This window comes from Papio anubis, chromosome 1 (genome assembly GCF_008728515.1).
Source record: "Papio anubis isolate 15944 chromosome 1, Panubis1.0, whole genome shotgun sequence".
Lineage (NCBI taxonomy): Eukaryota > Metazoa > Chordata > Mammalia > Primates > Cercopithecidae > Papio > Papio anubis.
This window is the reverse complement of record NC_044976.1, coordinates 8,090,919-8,114,255: the sequence shown is the minus strand read 5'-3', so window position 1 is coordinate 8,114,255 and position 23,337 is coordinate 8,090,919. Positions and strand designations below refer to the sequence as shown.

The 23,337-nt window shown below is 52.0% G+C and overlaps 1 protein-coding gene across 5 annotated transcripts in view; it reads right to left on the bottom strand.

Moving 5' to 3' along the window:
- H6PD (hexose-6-phosphate dehydrogenase/glucose 1-dehydrogenase) overlaps window positions 1–19,711 on the bottom strand; it is a 34,091-nt gene extending 14,380 nt beyond the window's left edge. For 3 of the 5 annotated variants that reach the window (XR_004182666.1, XR_004182668.1, XM_009188307.3), the window contains exons 1-3: window positions 14,476–15,336; window positions 9,598–10,234; window positions 8,081–8,198 (exon numbers count right to left, since the gene is read on the bottom strand). Coding sequence is in view for 3 of the 5 variants with exons in the window: in XM_009188307.3 (XP_009186571.2) it covers window positions 8,081–8,198; window positions 9,598–10,234; window positions 14,476–14,498 (778 nt within the window). In the remaining 2 variants the exon portion in view is untranslated. Of the gene's footprint in view, window positions 1–8,080; window positions 8,199–9,597; window positions 10,235–12,518; window positions 12,876–14,475; window positions 15,337–19,393 lie in introns of those variants that run through there. The other 2 variants (XM_003891072.5, XM_017956973.3) reach the window with 2 other exon arrangements.
- Window positions 19,712–23,337: the final 3,626 nt, after the last annotated feature.

The window sequence follows — 23,337 nt, the reverse complement described above, 5'->3', positions numbered from 1 at the left end:
CAGCCAGGGCAACAGATCAAGACCCTGTCTCCAAAAATAATAAATAAATAAATAAATAAATAAATAAATAAATAAATAAGAGTTCTTGGCCTCAAACAGTTAAACAGAGTCATGATCCAGCAACCCCACTCCTGGGTTTACACTCAAGGGAAATAAAAATGCAGGTCCACACAAAAGCTTGTACATGAATGCTCATTGCAGCATTATTCATAATTGCCAAAAAGTAGAGACAACCCAAATGTCCACCAACTGGTGACTGGATAAATTATGGTATACCTATACAATAAGATAATATTCAGCAGTAGAAAGGAATAAAGTGCTGGTACCTGCTAGAACATGGATGAACTCTGAACACAGGATGCTAAGTGACAGAAACCACACACCGTATGATCCTATATGTACGAAATATCCAGAACAGGCAACCCCACAGAGAATGCAGTTCCGTGGTTGCCAGGAGCTGGGGGGAGGGGGAAGTTAGGGGATGACAACTAAGGGGTACAGAGTTTCCTTTCCCGTGATGAACATGTTCCAAAATTGATTGTGGTACTGACACACAACTCTGTGAATACACTAAAGCCCACTGGCCTGTCCACCTTAACTGAGTAAAGTGTAGCAGGATTTGTGAGTTATGGCTCAATAAAACTTTTGTAAAAAGGTTTTAGAATAGGGAAGCAGAACCACGAAAGAGGTACTTAAGGCAGATGAAGCTGTCTGCGACCCGCAAGACGAACAGGATGGGACTGGTGGTAGTGAAATCACCGAGGCAGCCTTTGCTGCAATCAAAGGAAGTAACAAAGGTAGGATGGAACAAAGTCACAGTGAACTGCAAAGAAGTTATTATAGACGAATACAAACTACTTGGTGGCTGGCTGGATCTGTGAATGGTGGTGCACAGCTGTGATCTGGAGTGTGGTCTCTGGAGTCAGGCTGCTCCAGTATTTTATTTTATTTTATTTTATTTGAGATGGAGCCTCCCTCTGTTACCCAGGTTGGAGTGCACTGGCGCGATCTTGGCTCACTGCAACCTTCGCCTCCCGGGTTCAAGCAATTCTCCTGCCTCAGCCTCCCGAGTAGCTGGGATTATAGGCACATGCTACCACACCTGGCTAATTTTTGTATTTTTAGTGGAGATGGGGTTTCACCATGTTGGCCAGGCCGGTCTTGAACTCCTGACCTCAGGTGATCCACCTGTCTCGGCCTCCCAAAGTGCTGGGATTACAGGTGTGAGCCACCATGCCCAGTCGGCCCTGGTTTAAATACGGGCTCTACCATCTTTCAGGCCTGTGATCTCCAGTAACTGACATCACCTCACGTGTGAACAAGCAACAATCCCTGCGCCTCCCTTGCAGGGCTTCTGGGGGCCTTCAGGAGTGAATAACCACACAGGGCTTTGAACAGTGGGTAGCACATAGGAAACACTGATAAATATGGGTTGGAATTTTTCTTATGACAGATGCTGTAAGAGAAGGGCTGCCGGCCTGGTCACTCAGAGAGCACTGTTACCATCTGAAATAAAGAGGTTAGAAAAAGTAGTTGGTATTTCCTGAGAAAAATGCAGTGGTGGTTTTCATTCTAAATCTGCTGCATCTGAAGTGATGGTGCAGCTCCCCGTGGAGCTCTCTAAAAGGCGGCTGGAGGCATAAACTAGGGCCTGGGGAGACAACAGACACTGGAGAGAAACTGGATTTCATCAAACCTGAAATGCCATCAGTGGTTGAGGCATCGCTGTTTTATAACCCCTAAGAAAGAAAAGGGTTTCCAGTTTCACTGTGTCAACCCGTTAAGGATAAACCCAACTTCAGAGACGTCCAAATATGAAAAATATGTGTCTTTTGATCAATGAATTACAGATTTATATGTCAACAACATAGTTAAAGTTTTAAAAACAGATGAATTTTTGATGAAGGGAACACAACAGAGTCCCTAAAAGCCCTGTTATCTGCTTACTATTCATTAATGTAGCAAATCCCTAAGCGGCCCCTTTCCTATTTTTATCCTCTCTCAATTCTCAGAAAGAATGCATTCCACGGGTTTACTACCTGCTGGGTAAAAGAGAGCTTCCTTTATTCCTTAATTTCAAGCTTCAGGGGGTGCGCCTGTGTTTAACACGGCCTGTAGATTTATGGACTTTGCTCCTCTCCTGGTTGGCTCTGTCTTTTCAGAGTTTAATGCAGTTTAATGCAGGACCGTGGCCTGGCACCTCCCTGGGAAGAGGCCATGCAGCTGAGTGCAAGGACAGGAGGTGAGGGGCTGGCCCTCCTGCTGATGCTGATCTTTTCTTAGTTACTGCCAGTTATTGTGGACTGATTTCTCCTAAAAATGATCTATATTGGCTCCTAGTATCTTTTCCTGGGTTGAAAGTTGAGGGTTGAAACCCATCAGTATATGAAAAGGATAGAGAAAAGCACAACCAGGGTGGACATTGGGAAGAAAGACCCCCTGTAAACTTGGCTCCTGCCTGTGCACATCCAGAGCTCGTCCAAGGTCAGAGGATGACAAAGTAGGGGGGCCATGACTGCGCCCGCCGGCCCTGCTGCTCAGTCTCGTAACAGAGAGCAACAGCTGGAAAGCACTTCTTCCCCTTGGCCCAGTCGTTCCACTGCAGAAGCATATACTTACAGGGAAGATGTTTCTTTAAAATGCTCATAAATGTTCTCGAATTAGATAGTAGTTGCATAACTTTGTAAATATACTGAAAACCACTTAATTTTATATTTAAAAAGCGTAAATTTTGTGGTATGTGCATTGTATCTCAATTTTTAAAAAAGCTCATAAAGTAATATCTAAGATAGAAGCCGGGGAGGCGGGGCACTCCTGTAGTCTCAGCTACTTGGGAGGTTAAAGCAAGAGAGGATCACTTGAGACCAGGAGTTCAAGAGCAGCCTGGGCAACATAACAAGACTCCATCTCTAAGATTATAATAATAAAATGGCAAAACACCAGAAACAACCAAAAAGCTTAATAAAAGAGTTTATAACACATATTCTGTAGTATGAACAGAACTGAACAGAAATACAAGTATTAAAAGGTATATACTGTGCAGACTACTAATACATAGAGATTTAAATACATACACAACTGTGTGTGTATATGTGAGAGAGAAATATGACATAAACAATGGACATAAAAGAGTATGACAGATCAATTTACAGGATTTATATAATAATCCAATATAAGTCATGTGGAACTCAGACACACTGCCGCTGCCTCTCCTTGCAAACTTGGAAGAAGAACAACACTTCCATTTGTAACATATTTCCGTGTGCATTATCTGATTTAATCCTTAAAACTACCTGAGAGAGAGGTACCGGGGCTATCAGCACTGTATAGAGGTGTGCTGAAGGTCACAGCCTTCAGAACCAGGACCAGAAACCCCCTCCTCATTGCTTCCACATTGTGGGAAATCCAGGTTTCCCCAACAAAAATAGATTTAAAAAAAAAAAAAAAGACAAACAACTAAGAGCCAGCTGCAATCCCTATCAACACCTTCTGGGATTACTAAAAATAAAAAGAGGTGAGGGCCAAGGAGAGCGCAGTGTGCTGGCTGGTGCTCTCTCTGGACAGGAGATCCAGCAGCTGCCCTGGACTCACCTCGCAGACAGCTCTGCAGATGGGGCGAGAAGGGGAACTGGCCCTGCTGAGCGAGCTCCTGGCCCCTTCTGGCACACCAGGATGGAAGGCGGGACAGCTGGTGTATGCCTGGAAGGACCCTGGCTGCCCTGGTCCCTCAGTGAGAGGCACTGAACGGTCACTCCAGCCCTCAGAGGTGGGGCAAGCATCAGGCTCCTTTCCCCATGTCAGGACAGGGACCCTCCCAGCAGTGATATCCTCAGGAAGTCTCCCTCCTTCTTTGTAACAACAACAACAGGCCTTCTACACAGAGGGGAAACTAGGGCAGCAGTGAGACTGGCCCTGAGTGCGTTCCAGCAGGGAGGCCAACTGCTGAAGGCCTGGCCAGCTTGGGAGGCTGTGGAGCTCAGTTGCTAGAGGCTTGGGCTCTGAGGTGCCCGAGACCTCGGTTCCAATTCCAGCACTCCCGACAGAAAAGGCAGCCGGACCCAGACAGCTGAACACAGCCCATTAATCACATGGGCCCACCTGTCTGCAGAGCCCTCCCGATGCCATGATGAGGGCCAGCCAGGGTCATCTCTGGGATGAAGGAGGCTCAGTGACTCTCCTTCTATGGCCCATGCTGCTTCAGAGACCCCAGCCAGGGTACCCTGGGTGGCTGTGCCTCTCAGGGGCTCACAGACTGGGACACACAGGAGAAGCACCCCAGGTCAGGCTGAGGGGAGCTGGGTACCAGATCCCTGCTTCCTTTCCTCCTCCCCACCCCCTCCGGCCTGTGCAGTAGCCTCGACTCTGCAGCAAACTCCTCTGGGCCAGAGGCTGCAGCAAGAAAAAAAAAAAAAAAAGCACTCACCCAGCATGGAGGACGGCGGGGAGGGAGCTGGGGAAGCCGGCTTCCACCCACTTAGATGTGTGTGATACGGATGGGGGAAGACATCCAAACGACCTTGCAGCTCAGAAGTCCCTTTCCTGGGGCCTGCGGCAGCTCTGGACCAGGAATGCTCCATTTCCCAGGCCTGGCTTGCAGCCTCCTCCCTTCCCAGCACTCAGGGTGCTGGCTTGGGTTACGCAGGTGCCACTCCTGCCTAGGAGTCAGCTAGGGTTGCACCACTGCAGGGGTGGAGGGCAGCTGGGATCCACCGGAATCCTTGGCAGGGGCAGAGCACAGGGTGGGGAGTGGGGGAGAATGGCCTGTGGTGTGTGTGGGGTGGGGAGCTGGGGAGAATGACCTGCTGTGCACTTTGCCCCTCTGCTTAGCAGTCAGACCACGGGGCTCTGAATCCTGCCTTGGAAACGTTCTGCCCACGCTGAGCCCCACTGCAGTGGCGCTCGCCTGCCAAGTCCACCAAACTCCAGTAGAAGGCAGCATTTCCTCTTGCCTGTTTCCTGTCCTTACCCGGGGCAGCAGTGGCAGCCTAGGCCCTGCTGTGCTGGGCACAGGGCTCCTGGCCATGCTGGGGTATGCTGCAGGTCTGCGGTGCCTGTCCCCTCTCTCCAGCCTGAACTACAGACGGGGGCCCCCTGAGGGACTGGCTCCAAAGCAGGACCCAGAGAAGACAGCACAGAGCAGTGCTTGGGCCAGCAGGGCTATACCAGGCCACCTTCTTGGGATGTAGAAAGAATGTGTCCTCTGGCACACAGGCACACAAAACTGAGAGAGACAGCAAGCAAGCTCATTCTGTTGCCAAAGCACCCCGTGTCCAAGGCCCACTTGCTGGGGGGCTGGGCACAGCAGCAGGCAGTCCCTCCCTGCTATGAGTTAGGCAGGGCCTGCCAGTAAATGACAGGTAAACAAGCCAATGAGTGAGGCCCAAACCCCAGGACGGCTGCAGTCCTGCTGGCCACTTCTGACAAGAAGCATGGACTAAACGAGCCCCACTCTGGCCTCAGCACAACAGGCTGCAAGCCTCCAGGACTAGTGGATCCCCCACTGCCTGTCCTGCGCTGAGGCTCCCTTTGCCCCTGGGCTGAAGGTGCAGGGCCCAGTTGAACTAAAGGCCTTGGACTCTGAAGCTTAGGAGCAGCGGACCCTCCCCCAGAGCACCACATGGCAGGCAAGGCTGGACCTCCTTTAGTCCCCGCAGCTGTGACAACAGGGCTCCAAGTGGCTCTCCCTCCTGGACCATGAGGACAGCCAGCCCAGGCTGTTGTCTTGCTGTTCAAACTCAACATCCTCAGACTGTCTCGGCAAACAGACCCGCCCAGAGCTCCGCCTGTCTTTCTTTCATGTCTTCCATGTTTCTTTCTCCAAAATCCAAAAGTACCTTTGCTAGGATAATCAGGCCTGCAAGCTGCCTGGTCCCTGGCTCCACGGGACCCACACAGAACCCACAAATGGACACTACATACCAAGAAGGAAACGGTGGGAGGGTTGGAAGAACTAAGAGGCAACAGCACCAACAGGTAACGCCAGACATCATGGCTCTTCCCCAGCCCAGGGCGGGGACAGGAAGGAGTTGCCAGAAAGGGGAGAGAAGAGGAATCCTGGTCTCCCAGCCTTGCTGGGGATGGGGCCAAGTCCAGGTAGAGAAGGGCAGGCTCCAGCCCACTGGCTGCGCAGGGGCAGGGCCCCTCCCATTCTGCTCCAGGCTTTCTGCACCAGGTGCAGCTCACTTCTCTGAAGATGAAGCAGGGATAGGCCCAGCACACGTGCCTGCTGGGATATCAGGCACAGACAGGCATGGGGGGAAACCCATGACAGGCGCCCTGTTGAGGACTGGGAGGGAAACTTGGAAGGGCTGGAGGACGATTCCCTGTGACCCACTGCAGGGGGCAGGGCCTCTTTTCTGCTGTGGGTTCTGGAGTAGAGAAAGCCAGTGCCTTCTCGAGCCCAGCAATGTCCTTCAAGGCCTGGCTCGGGAAATCCTGCCTGGAATCCCACCCACCCCCCACATTGTCCCCCGACCACGCTACCTGCCTGCAACACCCGTCACCCATTTTGTTTCCTTTTTCAAAGACAGGGGCTCGCTATGCCGCCCAGGCTGGTGTCCAACACCTGAGCTCAAATGATCCTCCTGCCTCTGTCCCCGAGTTTCTGGGACTACGGGTGCGCCACGGTGCCCGGCTGCATTTTGGAATTTGTCCCGCCAGCCAGTGTGATGAGATCATCACCCTCACAGCACCCGTGAATCTGGGCAGTATGAGGCAGCCATATCTGAGAGGCTGAGTTTTCACTGTGGCACCTCAGCCCTGCAGAGAGCTTCTGGCACTAAATACACATTCGGAGAGGAATGGAGAAACAGCTGAAGAGAGAAACCAAGGTGGGGGAAAGAAAAAGAGAAAATGGCCCAGAGAAAGAGCAAGGTAGACAGAAAAAGAGGAGAAACCTCCTGGCCCATCCCCGGGTCCAGGGCTCGGGCCCTGCCCTGTGGCGGGCACGCACTGCGGGGGCTGGGGGGTGGGGGAGGGCAGTGGCCTCGGGTGCTCCCGCTGCAGCTGCAGAAAGCGGCTGTGGGGATGAGCTGGCCACTGACGCAGCGCTGGCAGCACAGGGCGGCGGCGCCAGGCCTGAGTGCTGGGGCCAGACTATTGCCCCCAGGATCAGGCTCCACCACCTTCTACTGTGGGGCTGTGGGCTCGCCACCATCTTCATCTGTAAGGAGGCTAATAACAGCGCGCACCTCACCCGGCGGCTGGGGGACTGGGGACACGGTCAACTTTAGCTGTTATCATTACTGGGCAAGAGCCAGTGCTTTCCATCTTCACGGTCAATGCTCCAAAACTTTGCTACCATTACAGAATGCCAGGTCCCAAAGGGACCTTAGCTGTCCTCATTGACAGGACATGCTCATCTCACAGCTGCAGGGAGTGACATGCTGAAGCCACCCAGCTGAAGGCAGAGGTGGGCCTGACGCAGGGCCCCCCACCTCCCGGGTGTTTACTCAGCGTGTCTGAGGTGTGTGGCAGGTGCCGGAGAGGCGGTGTCCTCCTGGAGCCTACAGGCTGGCAGGAGGGACAGGGTGGAAAAGGACGAGGCAAGGGTAACACCATGCAGGGCAGGGGAGGGAGGCGTGTGGCGCCGTGCGGGTGAGGGGAGTGGGTCTGCAGGGCTCAGAAAGGCTTCCTGGAGGGCCATGGAGCTGAGATCTAACAAGCGACAGAGGGGTCAGGAGGTGAGGGGGACACGACAGGGAGTACCCCAGGCAGGGGGTGCCACGGCTGCAAGCACCACAGTCGGAGAAGCCCTCACGCAGCTCCCATGGTCTCTACACACTCAAAAACTCAGGGGGATCTCAGGGGGACTCCAGCCTCTACCGCGTGCCAGTGGTTTCCTGCCTCTGTGCCACGTCTACTTCTCTGGACCATACACTCCCCATGGGCAGCAATGGCTACTTGGGCTTTGCCAGCTGGCACCCTGGGGTTTAGCCCGGTCCAGAGCTAGGCACATGGCAGGCTCGAAGGGAGACCACAGGCCCACAGAAAACCTCCCTCTGAGAAGCGCCCCACGCCTCACCGCAGACAGTGGGCAGGCAGAAGCTGGGGAACCGAGCGTGCCGGGCCAATCACACACCTTCGGCATCCACGGTCTCTTTCATGATGATCTCCACCCGCTCCACGTGGTGCCGGTTCCAGAGGCCGTCCAAAGCCTTGCGGTTCTGGTCTCGGAAAGGCAGGATCTGTGCCACGGCCTGTCAGGAGGAAGACTGGGCATGCTGCAGGTTCCTCTCGTGATGAAGGAGGAACCCTGACTCCTGGGAAGGGCTCCGACCTCTCTATTCCCTGCTCAGAGCAGAAGATGCCCTCCGAGCAGCAGTTCTGGACTTCAGGATCTCACAGGCCAGTAAAGGTTCCAGAAACTTGCAAGTGACCTCCAAAGGGTTACCAGATTTGTATTTTGCCAAGAAAAGAAACAGTTAAAATTACCTATCTTCTATTACAATTTTTAATAAAATAAAGACAGGTTTAACACCAAAAATGTAGCAAGAAAAGCTTCGAATTGAGCACATTCAGTATTTCTTCTCATCTTACTATAAACAAGTGAAAATCTCCCCAGGACTGGCCCAGTTCTGAGGACCACTGCTTAGGAATCCTACTATGGGCAACTCCAGGCAGGGTGGGATGGAAAGCCATGTCTCTGTCCTCAGCAACTACCTATGCCCACCAGCACCATGTACCAGAACACAGGGCTGCTGCGCTCTGCTGGGGTTCCTGGAACAGGATGTGCCCAAGGGCCTCCAAGGCATTTTGAGTGAACTGGTCAACGCACATGTGTCACCCAGGAGGTTACCCCATCCCCTGCCCAGGGCTTAGAGTCCTACTACTCCCTGGTTTAAGCTCTTGTTGCCAACCTTCTGGCTCAAAACACAACTTAGGAAGAAAAACATTTTGAAAAAAGGTAGATGGGGCAGGGTGCCCTGTAATCACACCTGTAATCCTAGCACTTTGGGAGGCCGAAGCGAGCGGATCACTTGAGGTCAGGATTTCGAGACCAGCCTGGCCAATATGGTGAAACCCCATTTCTACTAAAAATGCAAAGAATTAGCCGGGCCTGGTGATGCGTGCCTGTAATCTGAGCTACTTGGGAGGCTGAGGCGGGAGAATTGCTGGAACCCAGGAGGCGGAGGTTGCAGTGAGCCGAGATCGTGCCACTGCACTCCAGCCTGGGGACAGAGCAGACTCTGTCTTAAAAAAAAAAAATAAAAGGTGGATGGGTGCAGAAGAAAGCTCGTTCTAATTCCCACAGCACACCCAACAGGAAGCCAGGTCCAGACACCAGAGTTGCTGGGCCGCCTCCACAGAGGATGCAGGGCAACCGTGAGAAGCCAGAGCCCAGACTGGGAAACAAAGAGAATGGGGGCTTTGCAGAGGACAAAAGAGGCCAGATACATGGACAAGGACCCAACAGTCCTGCCCTGCTGCTGTCTTTCTTTTACCCCCTCGCCTCCTGCCTACCCTCAAGGAGACCACGGGAGCTCTGAGTTCACAATGCCCTGGGGCCTAGCTCCACAATGAGTGAGTGGCCTTGTTGCTGGGGTCTACCAGCATCCAGCTCACCCTAGCCCTGGCAGGCTCCACGCTGATGCTCACCTGCTTGCCCAAGTAATGGTCCACCCGGTACATTTCCTCCTCCTGGAAAAAGCTCCCGAGTTCTGTGGCCAGCTGCTGAGCTGAGAAGTGGTCATGGCCAAAGGGTTTCTCAAGGACAACCCGCAGCCAGGCGCCCGGGCCTGGCCGGCAGCTGCTGTTGATGTTGCGGGCAATGTCTGCATAGGCGAAGGGTGGCACCGAGAAGTAGAAGATCCTGCCAGCCTCCCGGAGGCCTGCGTGCTGGAGCTGTGCCTCGATGTCCTTGTTCAGGGCCTGATAGTCCTCGGCCGTCTTCAGTTGGCGGTACCGGCTCAGCTGCAGGAACTGATCCTTTTCCTCTGCACAGTGACTTGGTGCCATGTCCTTGGGGCAGGAGAGGGATTCCAGGGTCTTGGCCATGAGCTCTTGGCCCTGCTTGGGGGCTGTCAGAGCAGCTCCATGGAAGCTAAAACTGTGGCCCCTCCCCGCTTCATCCAGGTACAGCTGGAACAGTCCCTGCCATAAGTACTTCTTAGCCAGGTCCCCAGTGGCTCCCAGCAGGATTATGGAGACATGTTCCTGGAGCTCCTGGGCCTGCAGGCAGCCCAGAAGGGCCACGCACATCACCACTACGAGCATCTTCCACATGCCTGGGTGCCTGGGGTGCACAGAGAGACAGACGAGGAACAAGGAAGGATCAGACATGGTTCAGGTGGCTATGATGTGGAAACAAACATTTCCTGCCTGGCAAGAAACCACCACGTGTTTCTTGAGAAAATGTTATAGGCCCACAGCTTGTCCCTCCCTCGTGGCGGCCTGGTTTCTGTTCCAGGAAGCCAGTGGGTAGGGAGCCTGCCCTGCAGACAGGGACTCTGCCTGGGAAAGTTAGAGACCACTTGCTAGAGATGAACCACTTTGCTGCCGGGAGCATAGGAAAGTGGCAAAGGCCACCAGGAAGGGCAGCAGGCCTGGGAGTAGAGCTGTCCATTTTATGACCAAGGCCAGTCTCTCCCAGGAGCACAGGTCACCTGGACGAGCAGGGCAGCCCCAGCCTAGGTATACTGGCAGGTCCTCAGGCGACAGCTGGAACAGTGAGAGGGTAGGACCACCTCCTCTCGCCTCTCACCTGCCTCTTCTCCATGTCTACTGGGCTCCAACTACAAAATGATGACTAATAACTGGGATGGCATAGTGACAGGAAACATGGACTCCAGACCAACTGCCCAAGTCTGAATCCCAGCTCAACCCCTTAGTAACTGCACAATTATTTAACCTGGCTGCACCTCAGTTTTCTCACCTGAAATGGAGGTAATAGTGGTACCTACACCACAGAGTTGTGATAAGAATAAAAGGAGTTCGTGCTTGTAATGAGCTTAGGCCAGTGCCTACCACCTATGAAGCACTGAGTGGCAGGTGTCATCCTGGAAGAGCGATACCAGCAAACGCTTAGTGCTGGCACTAAGTACTCATATGCATTAGAGCTCAATGAATCCAGACAAGAACCCTGGAAAGAACCACATGGGGTGGGTTCTGTTATAGTTCTCCCATTCTGCAAATGGTAAAGCTGAGGCTCAGGTCAATGAAGGTCCCAGGGTAAGAAAGCAGGGGAGCTGGGACTGACTGTGCAGTCACTGCATGACACACCCAATGACCTCTCCACCATCGCTATACAGAGGGGACCAAATCTGCCTCCTGACCCTGACTTCGACCCCCTCCTCCCACTGTCCCCTCTGCCTCTTCCTCATCGCTCTCGAGATCCATCTCCAAGAGGGTCCTAGTGAGTGACCAACCCAAGGTGAGGACCCAACAACAGCGTCTGAGCCAGAGTCTATAGGACACACGACGCATCCATCACTGGAGCTTTAACTAGAGGATCGAGGCCACACGAGTGACTCCCCAGCCTTCCTCTCCCACTCTCCCTGTATCTGCCCTCACGCCTAAATACACACATGGACCACAGGACCATTCTGCTTTTTCCTCCTGCTTTCCAGTCCCTGTCCTTGGCCCTTCAAGCATTTTTTCCTCAACCGGCAATCGCCCGTCTGGAGAGGAGAAGCTGCAAGGTCAGTGCGGGAGAGGGCGAGTGAGAAATCTGAAGCCCAGAGAACAGCCTGGAGAAGGAGGAGCCGCCAGCTGGCAGGCTGTGCTTCAGAGCTGCTGATCGGATCCGGGTAGCCAGGGCTCTGGACGTGCCTGGTACAAAGGGAGGGGCTAAGCCCCCAGAGTGCTGGCATGGGCAGGTGGGGGAGCCCCAAGGGCCAGCACCTCTGTCCCCACCCCAGAAGACTGCAGACAGCTGTGATGGATGGCCACCTGGCCTGAACTGACTCCTGGCCCTCTATTTAATCCTGTTCTGACTCTGAGATTTGAGTCCCTCCCTAATGAGTCCTGTTCTGGGTCCCCGGTTCTCAGGTTGGCCTCCCTTATCTGTTATGTTCCCAGCACTTCTTTAAACAAATCCAAGATACTGGGTATTACAACATGATTGTTTACTCTGTGTTTGCAAAACAACTAGAGAACAACTCTTTCCTAAATGGGTGTGGGTGGTATGTGTGGATATTTGTTTTATTATATGTTTTTTAACCTTTACAGTGTTTCTCAAACTTTAATGAGCATTTGAATTTCCTGGGGATCTTTTTAAAAGGAGATTCTGATGCAGAAGGAAGGGGACCTGAAGTGCTGACAGCTGGTCCAAGAGCACACTTCGAGCAGCAAGACTCTGGAATACTGAGCAGTGAGTACCAGAGTAACGATTCTCATCAAAGGAGGGCATCAGAACAAACACGCGTGCCTCGCCTCCTGCTGCCTTTCTCAAGACAAAGACGTTCTGATCCAGAAGGCGTAGGGTAGGTCCTAACACAGGTGTTTCGAAACAGTCTCAAATGGTTTCATGTGCCCATCCCCTTGTAAAAACTGGTTATTCCTGAGTCCAATAATAATACCTGTGTTAACCAAGTAGTCAGCGTGTGCCAGGTGACTTAAACGCACCGTTCCAATCGTTCCTCACAACAGTCTTGCGGAGGGGGTTCTGTGAGGAGTCATTCTACAGACAAGGAAACTGGAAGGTGAAGGAAACTGTCAAGCCACAAAGCCTGGGGCCTCAGTCACGATGCTAAACAGCTTCCTTAGTCAAGCAGAAGAACGAGGCATTTGGGTGCAAGGACCTGGGCTCAGGACCACTGCCTAGCTTTGTGGTCTAATTAAGTCAGCTAATTAGGCCAGGCACAGTGGCTCACGCCTATTATCCCAGCACTTTGGGAGGCCGAGGCAGGAGGATCACTTCAGCCCAGGACTTCCAGACCAGCCTGGGCAACATAGCCAGACCCCCACCTCTACAAAAAATATTTTTAAATTAGCTGGGTGTGGTGGCACATGTCTGTAGCCTCAGCTACTCAGGAGGCTGAGGACTGCTTGAGCCTGAGAGGTCCAAGCTGCAGTGAGCCATGATCGCACCACTGCACTCCAGCCTGGTGACAGAGAGAGACCCTGTCTCAAAAAAAAAAATTAAATTAAATAATTAAATAAATCGGCTAATTAAATCAGGGAGACGCCCTCCACCTTTCCATAAGGGCAGGTAGGTATTTAGAGCCTTAGCACACACATTTCCTCATCCATAAAACAGGGCAAATACCATCACCCAAGGCAGGGGGTGGGGGGCGGGGGCAGTGAAGACTGAGATGATACATATGACAAAAATGCTATACAAATGTTAATTAATTAATTAAATGCAAAGTTCCTCCTGGCCCCCAAGGGTGGTATAATACCATTGCTCTCAGGAAAAAGATTGTGAACCTCCCTCCTCTCCTGGGGCTACAGAGCCAGGCCCTGCAGCCAGCACTGGAGATCAAACCCTGGTTCCTAACTCAACACTCCCGACTAGTCTGGAAGCAGCAGGAGGAAGGCTGGCTTGGTCATCCTCCCTGCTGTCCTGACAGGGATATAAGCAGGCCCAGAGAAGTCCAGTTAAGTCAAAGTCAGGAACAGAGGGACCCCAGCCTCTGGAGCAGAGGCACCCACAGCTCTAACACATCTCCTGGGCTCCACGCCTCCTCCTTATGCTGCAAGGCCCCGCCTCAGAAGGTTTTCCTCTGAAGCACTTCTCCCCTCTGCCTCCTTGCCTGCTCTGAGAGGAATGGCCTATGAAATAAATCTTCTGAAATTACATACTTGAAGTTAGTCAAAGAGCATGGAAGTAGCCTTCCAAAGGCTTATCCAACTATGAATCCCTTCTTTTCAAAAAATGAACAAATCAATGAGAAAATCTTTAGTGAGAAGTTTGAGCAGCTCTAAGAGGAGGGGGCATCAGACTGGGAACTGGACTGTGCGATGGCTCTTGTCTAGGCCCTGCCTCTAAACAACCGCATAACCTTGAACAAGTCATTTAGCCTGGCTGGGCCTCAGTTTCCTCAACTAGGAAATGGGAGGGTGAGATAAAGGATCTGTGTGATCTTTTAGCGTCCCTAAGTCCTGTTTTCCGAGGAAAGGAGATCCGCACCCTATTATCTGGGAACTGCCCTCCACTTTTCTACAAGGCAAATGAGTGCTTCAAGCCTTGACCTCTGCAGCCAGGCAGGGAAACAGAACTAAAATATGAAGCCAAGAGCTGAGAACTGTGCGTCATTCAGCAGTTAAGACAAAAACTCTTGAAGCTGTAACTTACGTGTGTGGAGGATGCAATTTCATTTACAATTCTTATTTAAGATACTTGCCAGAAATACACTCACTACGAAACAAAGTGCTGTGGGGGCATCCTGTAGGGAGGTGGAAAAGACCTTCTTCTGATGGCTCATCTTAGAGCCAGGGCCGACTGTGGGCACATGAACCCAGTCCTGGGCATCCTTCACTGTCTCCAACTCTACTCCTGAGAGGCTCCTACCAGTCATCCTGGGAGAGACTTACCAGTTAAAAGGCTCTGCTAACATCCCAGAAGGTGAGAGCACTGGCTTGGCCAGCCAGGGGGTTTGGATCACAATCCAGGTTCCGGCCTTTGTTCTCACCCAAGCGGAAGAGGCATGCAGCTGTCCCCAACCAGACCCAGCACAGACAGACCCAGCCTGTGCTGAAGCTCCAGCCGCAGAGCGTTTTCTGGTAAACCACAGGAGGAAGCAGTTCTAATCCTCTTATGCCCAGCCGACAAGGGGTGGGAGAGAGGAGCTGGGAGGTAAAGGTCAATGTCTGCTGCTGCCCTGTTCCCTTTCCCGGCTTTTGACGTTACCTTCTGTGCGCCAGGCAGGAGGAAGGGAAATTTTCTTCAAATCATGACCCATGAGTTTGGAATTTTTTAAAAAGAACATGTGGGAGTAAAACAAAAGTTCAAACTAAAGATCATTTGAAACTAAAGCACACGGCGATGTGCGTAGTCTTTTTACAATAGCCAACCCAAGGTTTTTGGGGTTTTTTTGTTTGCTTGTTTTCTTTTTTGCACTCTTCCTGTTCTGGTCCATTTATGCTGAACCCATCAATGCAGATAAAAATCAAGCCTGCTATCAATGACCTCTGATCTGCATTCACTGCCCTCGTGGCCAGAATGGGGACAAAAGCTTCCATATCGGGCTCTGGGGTCCTTGTTCCTCTCTCATCTCAGAGAATCCTCATTCCCATCTTTACGTACCTCTCCTGTAATCCCAGCACTTTGGGAGACCGAGACGGGAGGATTACTTGAGCCCAGGAGATCGAGACCAGCCTGGGTAACATGGTGAAACCCCATTTCTACTAAAAATACAAAAGTTAGCAGGGTGTGGTGGCAGGTGCCTGTAATCTCAGCTACTTGGGAGGCTGACGCAGGAAAACTGCTGGAGGTTGCAGTGAGCAGAGATCATACCACTGCACTCCAGCCTGGGTGACAGAGCAAGACTCCGTCTCAAAAAAAAAAAAAAAAAAAATTCATTACATAAATTAAAAAGGTAATAAATACTCAAAACTCATTACTTCCTAATCATCTGACTGCATTTCACTAATATCTATGCTCTTGATATTATTTATATCCACTGCATCTATGAGGTGAAAATATATTATAGTGTATTTGAAGTTGGCCAATGTGGGAATATTTACACCACAGATATAGGCAAAGGCTATAAATCAGGGCAACCCCACCCCTCACAGAGTCAGTTGGTAAACATTACCAGCACACAACTGCCTATCTGCCCAAGTCATTATTTACAGCCCGAACTTCCCCTAAACTCCAGACTCATGCAGTCAATTGCTATTCTGAGAGCATGAGTGGGATGTTTGCCAGACTTAATATGTACAAAACTGAACTGATTTCTCTCCCAACCTGCTTCCAATGTAGCTTTCCCCATTCTCAGTAAATGGCAACTCTATCCTTCCAGGTGTTCAGACCCAGAAACCTTGAGGTCATCTGATCTGTCAGCAAATCTTGTAGTTTCTATCTTCAAAATTATGTAGACTACAACTGCTTCTCACCACCTTCCACCACTCCACTCCGGTGCCAGCCACCGTCATCTCTGTCTGGATTACTGCAGGAACTTCCTAATTGGTCTCCTCTGTCTATCCGGACCCTCTATGGTTGAGCCTCAACACGGCAGTCAGTGACCTTTTTATAGCTCCAGCTGGATCATGCCATTCCTCTGTGCAGACGTCTGCAGAGTCTACACATTCTGGCCTCCCACCCATTACCTCTTTGAGCTCTTCTCTTACCATCCTGCCCATCTAGGCTCTGGCTGCCCAGTCTCCTGCCTCAGGGCCTTTGCACTTGTTCTCTCTGCCTGGCCAACCCCCCCATGTCCCCCACCATGTCCACTTGGTTTACTCCCTCACTAACTTCAGTTCTTTGCTAAAATGTCATCTTCTCAGTGAGGCTTACTCAGACCACTCTAAAATTGTAAACCGCCCACCCCCATCCTCCTCTCCTGCTTTATTTCTCTCTGCAGTACATCGCTTTCTAATATACTGTATGATAATTACATTCATTTTGCCTATTGTCTGCCATTCCTTCCCCCAAGAGTGTGCGTGCCAATGAGGACAGGGACTTTTGTTTGTTTTGTTCTCCGCAGTACCTCCAGTATCCAAAACAAGGCCTGGCATACAGAAGGCGCTCTATAAATATCTGCTAAATGGACAAATAAATCCCATTTGCACAGGACCACTGTCATTTCTGCATTTGAAATATGGACAAAGGAATACATCTCTAATGGTGACTTCAAGCACTGTGACACAGCACACATTAGCAGCAGCTTACTACTTGGAACAATACTTTTAATAATAAAAGAGCTATTTATGGAGTATTTAACTATATGCCAAATGCTCGGCTATCAGTGTGACATGCATCATACCATTTAAATCTTGCCACAACCATATGAGGTAGGTCCCATGATTATCCCCATTTTAGCAGTGAGTAGAGAGGAGGGCAAAGAGAGGTCAAATAATGTGGCCAGGCGTGGTGGCTCATGCCTATAATCCCAGCACTTTGGGAGGCTGAGGCAGGAGGATCACTGGAGGTCAGGAGTTTAAAACCAGCCTGGTCAACATGGTGAAACCCCGTCTCTACTAAAAATTCAAAAATTAGCCAGACGTGGTGGCAGGTGCCTATAATCCCAGCTATTTGGGAGACTGAGGGAGGAGAATCACTTGAACCCAGGAGGTGAAGGTTGCAGTGAGCTGAGATGGTGCCACTGCACTCCAGCCTGGGCAACAGAGCGAGACTTCATCTCAAAAAAAAAAAAAAAAAAAAGAGAGAAGTCAAATAACTTACTGAAGGTTAAGCAACTAGAGGTGATAGGTTTTGAATACAGACAGTCTGGTCCCAGAGCTAACCTTCCTGTAAAATGTGACTACATCTCTGAATGGCAAAATGACCACTGTATTAGTGTAGATACTGAACAGTGGTTTAAACCAGACAGGCTATTTCTCTGATCCATGAAGTCAATTTGTTCCGAACACTAACCGCGGTCTCCCGGGTTCGCTTTGCCTTTCACAGTTCTTCCTTCTGACATCAGGAAGACACCATGCGTAAGCCTCAGTTGCTTTGTTGAAACCTGGAAGACCTTCAAGGGCTAGTTTTTGGAGAACTGGTTACATGAGAATATTCTGGATTCAAATCCCTGCCACTCAGTAACTATGTGCCCTCAGACAAGTTATTTAACCTCTCTGTACCTCAACCACAAAATGGGAAAACAAGTCAATGGGAAGCAAGGCACTTAGCACAATGCCTGGCATACAGTAAGCACCCAAGAAATCCTAGCTGCTTTTTTTCTTTGAGATGAAGTCTAGCTTTGTCACCCAGGCTAGAGTGCAGTGGCACAATCTTGGTTCACTGCAACCTCCACCACCTGAGGCGGGGCAGTTCACGCGATTCTCCTGCCTCAGCCTCCCCAGTAGCTGGGATTACAGGCATCCACTGCCCCTAGGCCCAGCAAATTTTTGTATTTTTAGTAGAGACAGGGTTTCACCATGTTGGCCAGGCTGGTCTCGAACTCTTCAAGTGACCTGCCCGCCTTGGCCTCCCAAAGTGTTGGGATTACAGGAGTGAGCCACTGGGCCCGGCCAGAAATGTTAGTTTCTATCATTAAACCATTAGCATCACGAATGAAGGCCTTCTTGCTAGCTTCTTGAACTGCTGTTAAAACCAACCAGCTGGGTGCGGCCTGTAATCCCAGCACTTGCGGAGGCCGAGGCGGTGGATCACCCGAGGTCAGGAGTTCGAGACAAGTCTGGATAACACAGTGAAACCCCGTTTCTACTAAAAAATAAAATTAGCTGGGCGTGGTGCCACGCGCCTGTAATCCCACCTACTCAGAAAGCTGAAGTGGGAGAATCGCTTGAACCAGGGAGAAGGTTGCAGTGGGCCGAGATCATGCCATTGCACTCCAGCTTGGGCAACAAGAGTGAAATTCCGTACCTACCAAAAAAAAAAAAAAACAAAAAGAAACCAAACAACTAACCATCCACCGCAGAAAAATGCCAAGGAAAAACTCAGACAGCTTATCATGACCTTCCAATCATAATGATGAAAAATTAAAGGGATATGATGCATAATTTAAAATATGCTATCTGGGTGTGGTGCTTCACACCTGTAATCCCAACACTTTGGAAGGCTTAAGCAGGAGGATCATTTGAGCCCAGGAGTTCGAGACCAGCCTGGGCAACACAGTGAGACCACTGTCTCTACAAAAAGCCAGGCGTGGTGGTGCGCGCCTGTGGTCCCAGCTACTCGGGAGGCTGAGGCAGGAGGATGGCCTGAGCCCAAGAGGTGGAGGCTGCAGGGAGCCGTGTTTGTGCCACTGCACTCCAGCCTGGGCAACCGAGCAATACCCCATCTTTTATAAAAAAGTTAAAAAAATAAAAAATAAAAAATATGCCCATTTGACACCAGTTTTCCCTCATCTGTTGCCTTTCATGATCCATGGGCCTGTTGGGGGTGCAGGGGGAGTGGGGAAGGACACTTCTTTCCAGAAGTTCTCTCTTCTGGCTAAGCATTCAAGGTTGGGTGAACTGATTTTCAGACATCCAGAGAGGTTTGCCTCTGGAAAACCGTTCACTGGATCCCGGTACGGGAAACGATATGTGAAACCCGAGGGCCAATCAATGCCAAAGACTAAGCAGGTCCCGGGTAAAGCACGGAGTTCCCCCTCTCCTGCAACTCAGTTCCGGGAAGCCCAGGAAAGGGCCGCTCGGAGCGACCCTGGAGGGACCCTGGCCGCCTCCTGAGCAGCCCCAAAGCCGCCAGCCAGGCTCCGCGGGGCGGGCAGCGCAGGCTCCGGGGTTCGGCGCGGCCTCGGGCCCGGCGGCAGCGCGGGTTGGAGGCGCCGGGGCGGGGGCGGGGGCGGCGGCGGGGCCGGCGTGGAGGGGGGGCGCTTACTTCCTTTCGCGCGGCGGCGCGGGCCGCTCCTCCGGGACACGGCCGGGGCGGCGCTGAGGGCCCGGCCCGCTCCCGAGGGCTTCTCTGCGCCCCGGACCGCACCTCCTCTTCCGCAGGGCCCGTCGCCCCGACAGGTGCGCGTGTGACGCGGCCACGCGCCTCACGACACTCCGATACCGCCCGCGGAGGCTGCGGCGGCCACAGGGGAAGGCGCGAGGCCAAGGGCAGCCCGGCCGCCGCCCCTCCCCAGGCCTCTGGCCTCCGCGGCCTCGCGCGCAGCGAGACTAGGGCCCGGGCCGGGGGCGCGCGCGGCGGGGGCGGGGCGGGGGCGCCGGCGATGCCACGCCCCCCCGCTGGCGGCCGCCGGGGCGGGGCCTCGGAGCTTCCGGGGCGAGTTGGTAAGTCCGCTCCGAGCCTCCGCCCCTGCTCTTCCTTTCGGCCGCTGGGTTGCCGTGCGTCCTAGAGCTATCCTGCCGCGTCCGAGACGCGCTCAGGACCCAGAAGTGGCCGAGGGACGTGGTTGTGTCGTGGAGGGGACCAGGGGTGCTGGCAGCTCCCTACGATCTGGCACCCGCTCTGGGACTCCCCAGGCCTCGCTTTTCCCCATCTGTAGAATGAGCAGCTTGGTCCTTGCCGTCTTCAATATCCAGAGTAGGGATTTAGGAGTTGGAGCGCACACGCTGGCCACGCCTCCGCGCACAGCTTCAGATCTCTGCCACCCCTTATCACTTGTGTGACCTTGAGCTCAGTTTCTTCATCTGTACAGTAGGGACAATGGGAATACCTGCCTCCGGGGTTGTCTGGCACGTGGGTGCTTAGTAAGCGGAAGCTTGGACCCGTGTGACAAATGGAAGACGTTTGCTAAGACGTTGCTAAGAAAGACAGCAAATGGAATCAGGGCTTCTCTGTAGGGTGAGAGGTATTTAAGTGAGAAAACGGGACCAGCTGCCTCTCAGAGCCCTCAGTCCCCTTCCTGTCCCCCACCATTATCAGGTAGTATGTGGCCCTCCTCCTCCCCCCCAACCCGCTCCCCACTTTTTTTCTTTTCTTTTTTTTTTTTTTTTTTTGAGACAGGGTCTCCTTCTGTCACCCAGGCTGGAGTGCAGTGGCGCTATCACAGCTCACTGCAGCCTCCACCTCCCCGGCTCGAGTGATCCTCCCGCCTCAGCCTCCCAAGTAACTGGGATCGCAGACGTTCGCCACCACGCCTAGGTTTCCAACATTTTGTAGAAACGGGGGTCTCACTTTGTTGCCCAGGCTGGTCTTGAACTCCTGGGCCCAAGTGTTTCTCCCACCTTGGCCTCCCAAAGTGCTGGGAGGAGATTCCGACCTGAGAGAGAAAATGTGCTGCAGCTTTTTATTTCCTGATGGTTCCATTAGAGGTGGGAGCATCTGGAACTAGCAGAGGGAACTTGGCAGTGGCCAGCAGGACTGAGTGGGGCCAACAGGCATGATTACCACACAGGATGTTAGGCAAGGGGTTCCGGGAAGGCTGGGAGCCGAGGGGGGCTGGGCCTCACTGTCACCAAGGCCAGGGGCCATCCGGGCGCCCGCAGAGGACTGCCAAGCCTTGGCAAGGATTTAGGTCACACTGAGTGGGCCTGGCGGAGGGGGGAGTCAAGGAGCCAGGCACTCTCTGGGCTACCTCCACAGCTGGAAGTGAGCAGGAGGGCTTAGGGCAGGAGCCGGCCAGAGCTGACTCAAATGATGCCGGGACTCTTGGCCTAGAGCCCTTCCCATATTCTGTGGCCCTGAGTGTGTCAGGCACCCACATAGCTCTGAAAACGGGGGCCCAGGAAGGCACAGATAGGAGTGGGCAGGTGTCCAGAGGATGACCTGGGGTTCGTTTCCCAGATCTCCATGTGGCCATCAGAGGGTGATCTGCTACCTTGAGGGCTTCTTTAAAAATAGCCCCAGGCCAGGTGCGGTGGCTGATGCCTGTAATCCCAACACTTTGGGAGGCCGAGGCGGGTGGATCCCCTGAGGTCAGTAGTTCACGACCAGCCTGGCCAACATGATGAAACCCCATCTCTACTACAAAAAAAAAAAGCCAGGTGTGGTGGCGCGCCTGTAGTCCTAGCTACTGGAGTGACTGAAGCACAAGAATCGCTTGAATCCAGGATGCAGAGGTTGCAGTGAGCCGAGATCGCGCCATTGCACTCCAGCCTGGGCAACAGGGTCAAAAAACTGTGTCAAAAAACAAAAAAGCCAGGCGCGGTGGCTCACGCCTGTAATCCCAGCACTTTGGGAGGCGGAGGGGGATGGATCACCCGAGGTCGGGAGTTCGAGACCAGACTGACCAATATGGTGAAACCCGGTCTCTACTAAAAATACAAAATTAACTGGGTGTGATGGCGGGTACCTGTAATCCCAGCGACTCAGTAGGCTGAGGCAGGAGAATAGCTTGAACCCGGGAGGTGGAGGTTGCGGTGAGCATTCCATCCTAGGCAACAAGAGTGAAACTCGGTCTCATTTAAAAAAAAAAAAAAAAAAAAAAAAGCCCCAAACTGAGTCAGTTGTAACCTGCTTACTAAGAAAACGTTCATCTGATTAGGTAACGTTGGGATGAGGTCTGAGGAGGGAATTAGCCTAGGGTGTCGCGATGTCCTCCTAACCCTATGTCCACTCCCACACCACCCTGAGATGCTTCATTTCTCTGCCTGTCTTTCCTCGCCTTGCCTTCACCTCAGTCTCATGCCGCCTCTGTATCTTCCAGTTTTCTCTGGGCAATCAGTTGCTTTGCTTTCTTTCCATCATGAAGACGATTAAGTCGTGCTAAGCCCCAATCATCCTGGTGTGAAAGTACTGCCACCCAAAACAGAAAAATCTAAAACCTTGTCCCTGTGGCATTGGTTTCCGCACCTTTGCCTGTCTGAAGCTTTTCTCGTTTCTGTGCTAACAGCAGCTACAAGGGACGAGGTGTGCCCAAAACCCCGTGAAGGAAGCCAAGAGAATGAAGGAAGCAGGGAGAAAGGAATGATGCCCCATGGGTGGGGCTGGGGGTGTCCTGTGGCCAGAATTCTGTCTGTGGTTTATCTCTTGCTTTATAAGGAGCACCCTGGGGCTCTATTTGGGGGGATTTTTCTTTGTAGCCCTTTAACTGTGGGGTAGGCAGAAGTCAGGGTGAATTCAGCCTGCTTTACAGACGTGGAAAGTGAGACCCAGAGAGATGAATGACTCACAGAGATGCCTGTGGAGTTAGAAATAAAATCCCGTTGCAGCTTCTATTTTCAGGTGTCACTCCCTAAGGCAGCTCTGCTGGCTTCCTCTTGCTTCTTGCAGGAGGTGGAGAGGGAGGGGAACAGGTAGAGATTTTTCAGCCACTGGTAGATCTTTTCATCCTCAGACATGAGGAGCCTCTTTTTAAATTTTTTTATTTTATTTTTTAAGACAGAATCTCACTGTGTCACTCAAGCTGGAGTGTAGTGGCACGATCATAGCTCACTGCAGCTTCAACCTCCTGGCTCAAGTGATCCCCTTACCTTAGCCTCCTGGTACCTGAGACTACAGGTGTATGCCACCATCCCTGGCTAATTTTTTTCTTTCTTTCTTGTTGTTGTTTTTGTAGAGATAGGCTCTCACTATGTTGCCCAGACTGGCCTCTAACTCCTAGGCTCGAGGTATCCTCCCACCTCGACCTCCCAAAGTACAAGGATTACAGGCACGAGCCATTGTGACAGGACTTTTTTATTTTTAAGATTAGCTTCCTAAAGTCCACATGAAGTAGTTATGCAATGGTTTCCATTGTTGCCATAACAATATACCACCATTTAGTGGCTTAAACAACGCAAATTTTTTATCTTACAATTCTGGAGGTCAGAACTTGGGTCTTACCAGGCTAAAATAATGGGTCAGCCTAAATTTCTATCCGGAGGAGCCATTTCTGATCGAGGCATAATTCAGTATTTGTGGTTTTAGGACGGAAATCCCCGTTTCTTTGCTGA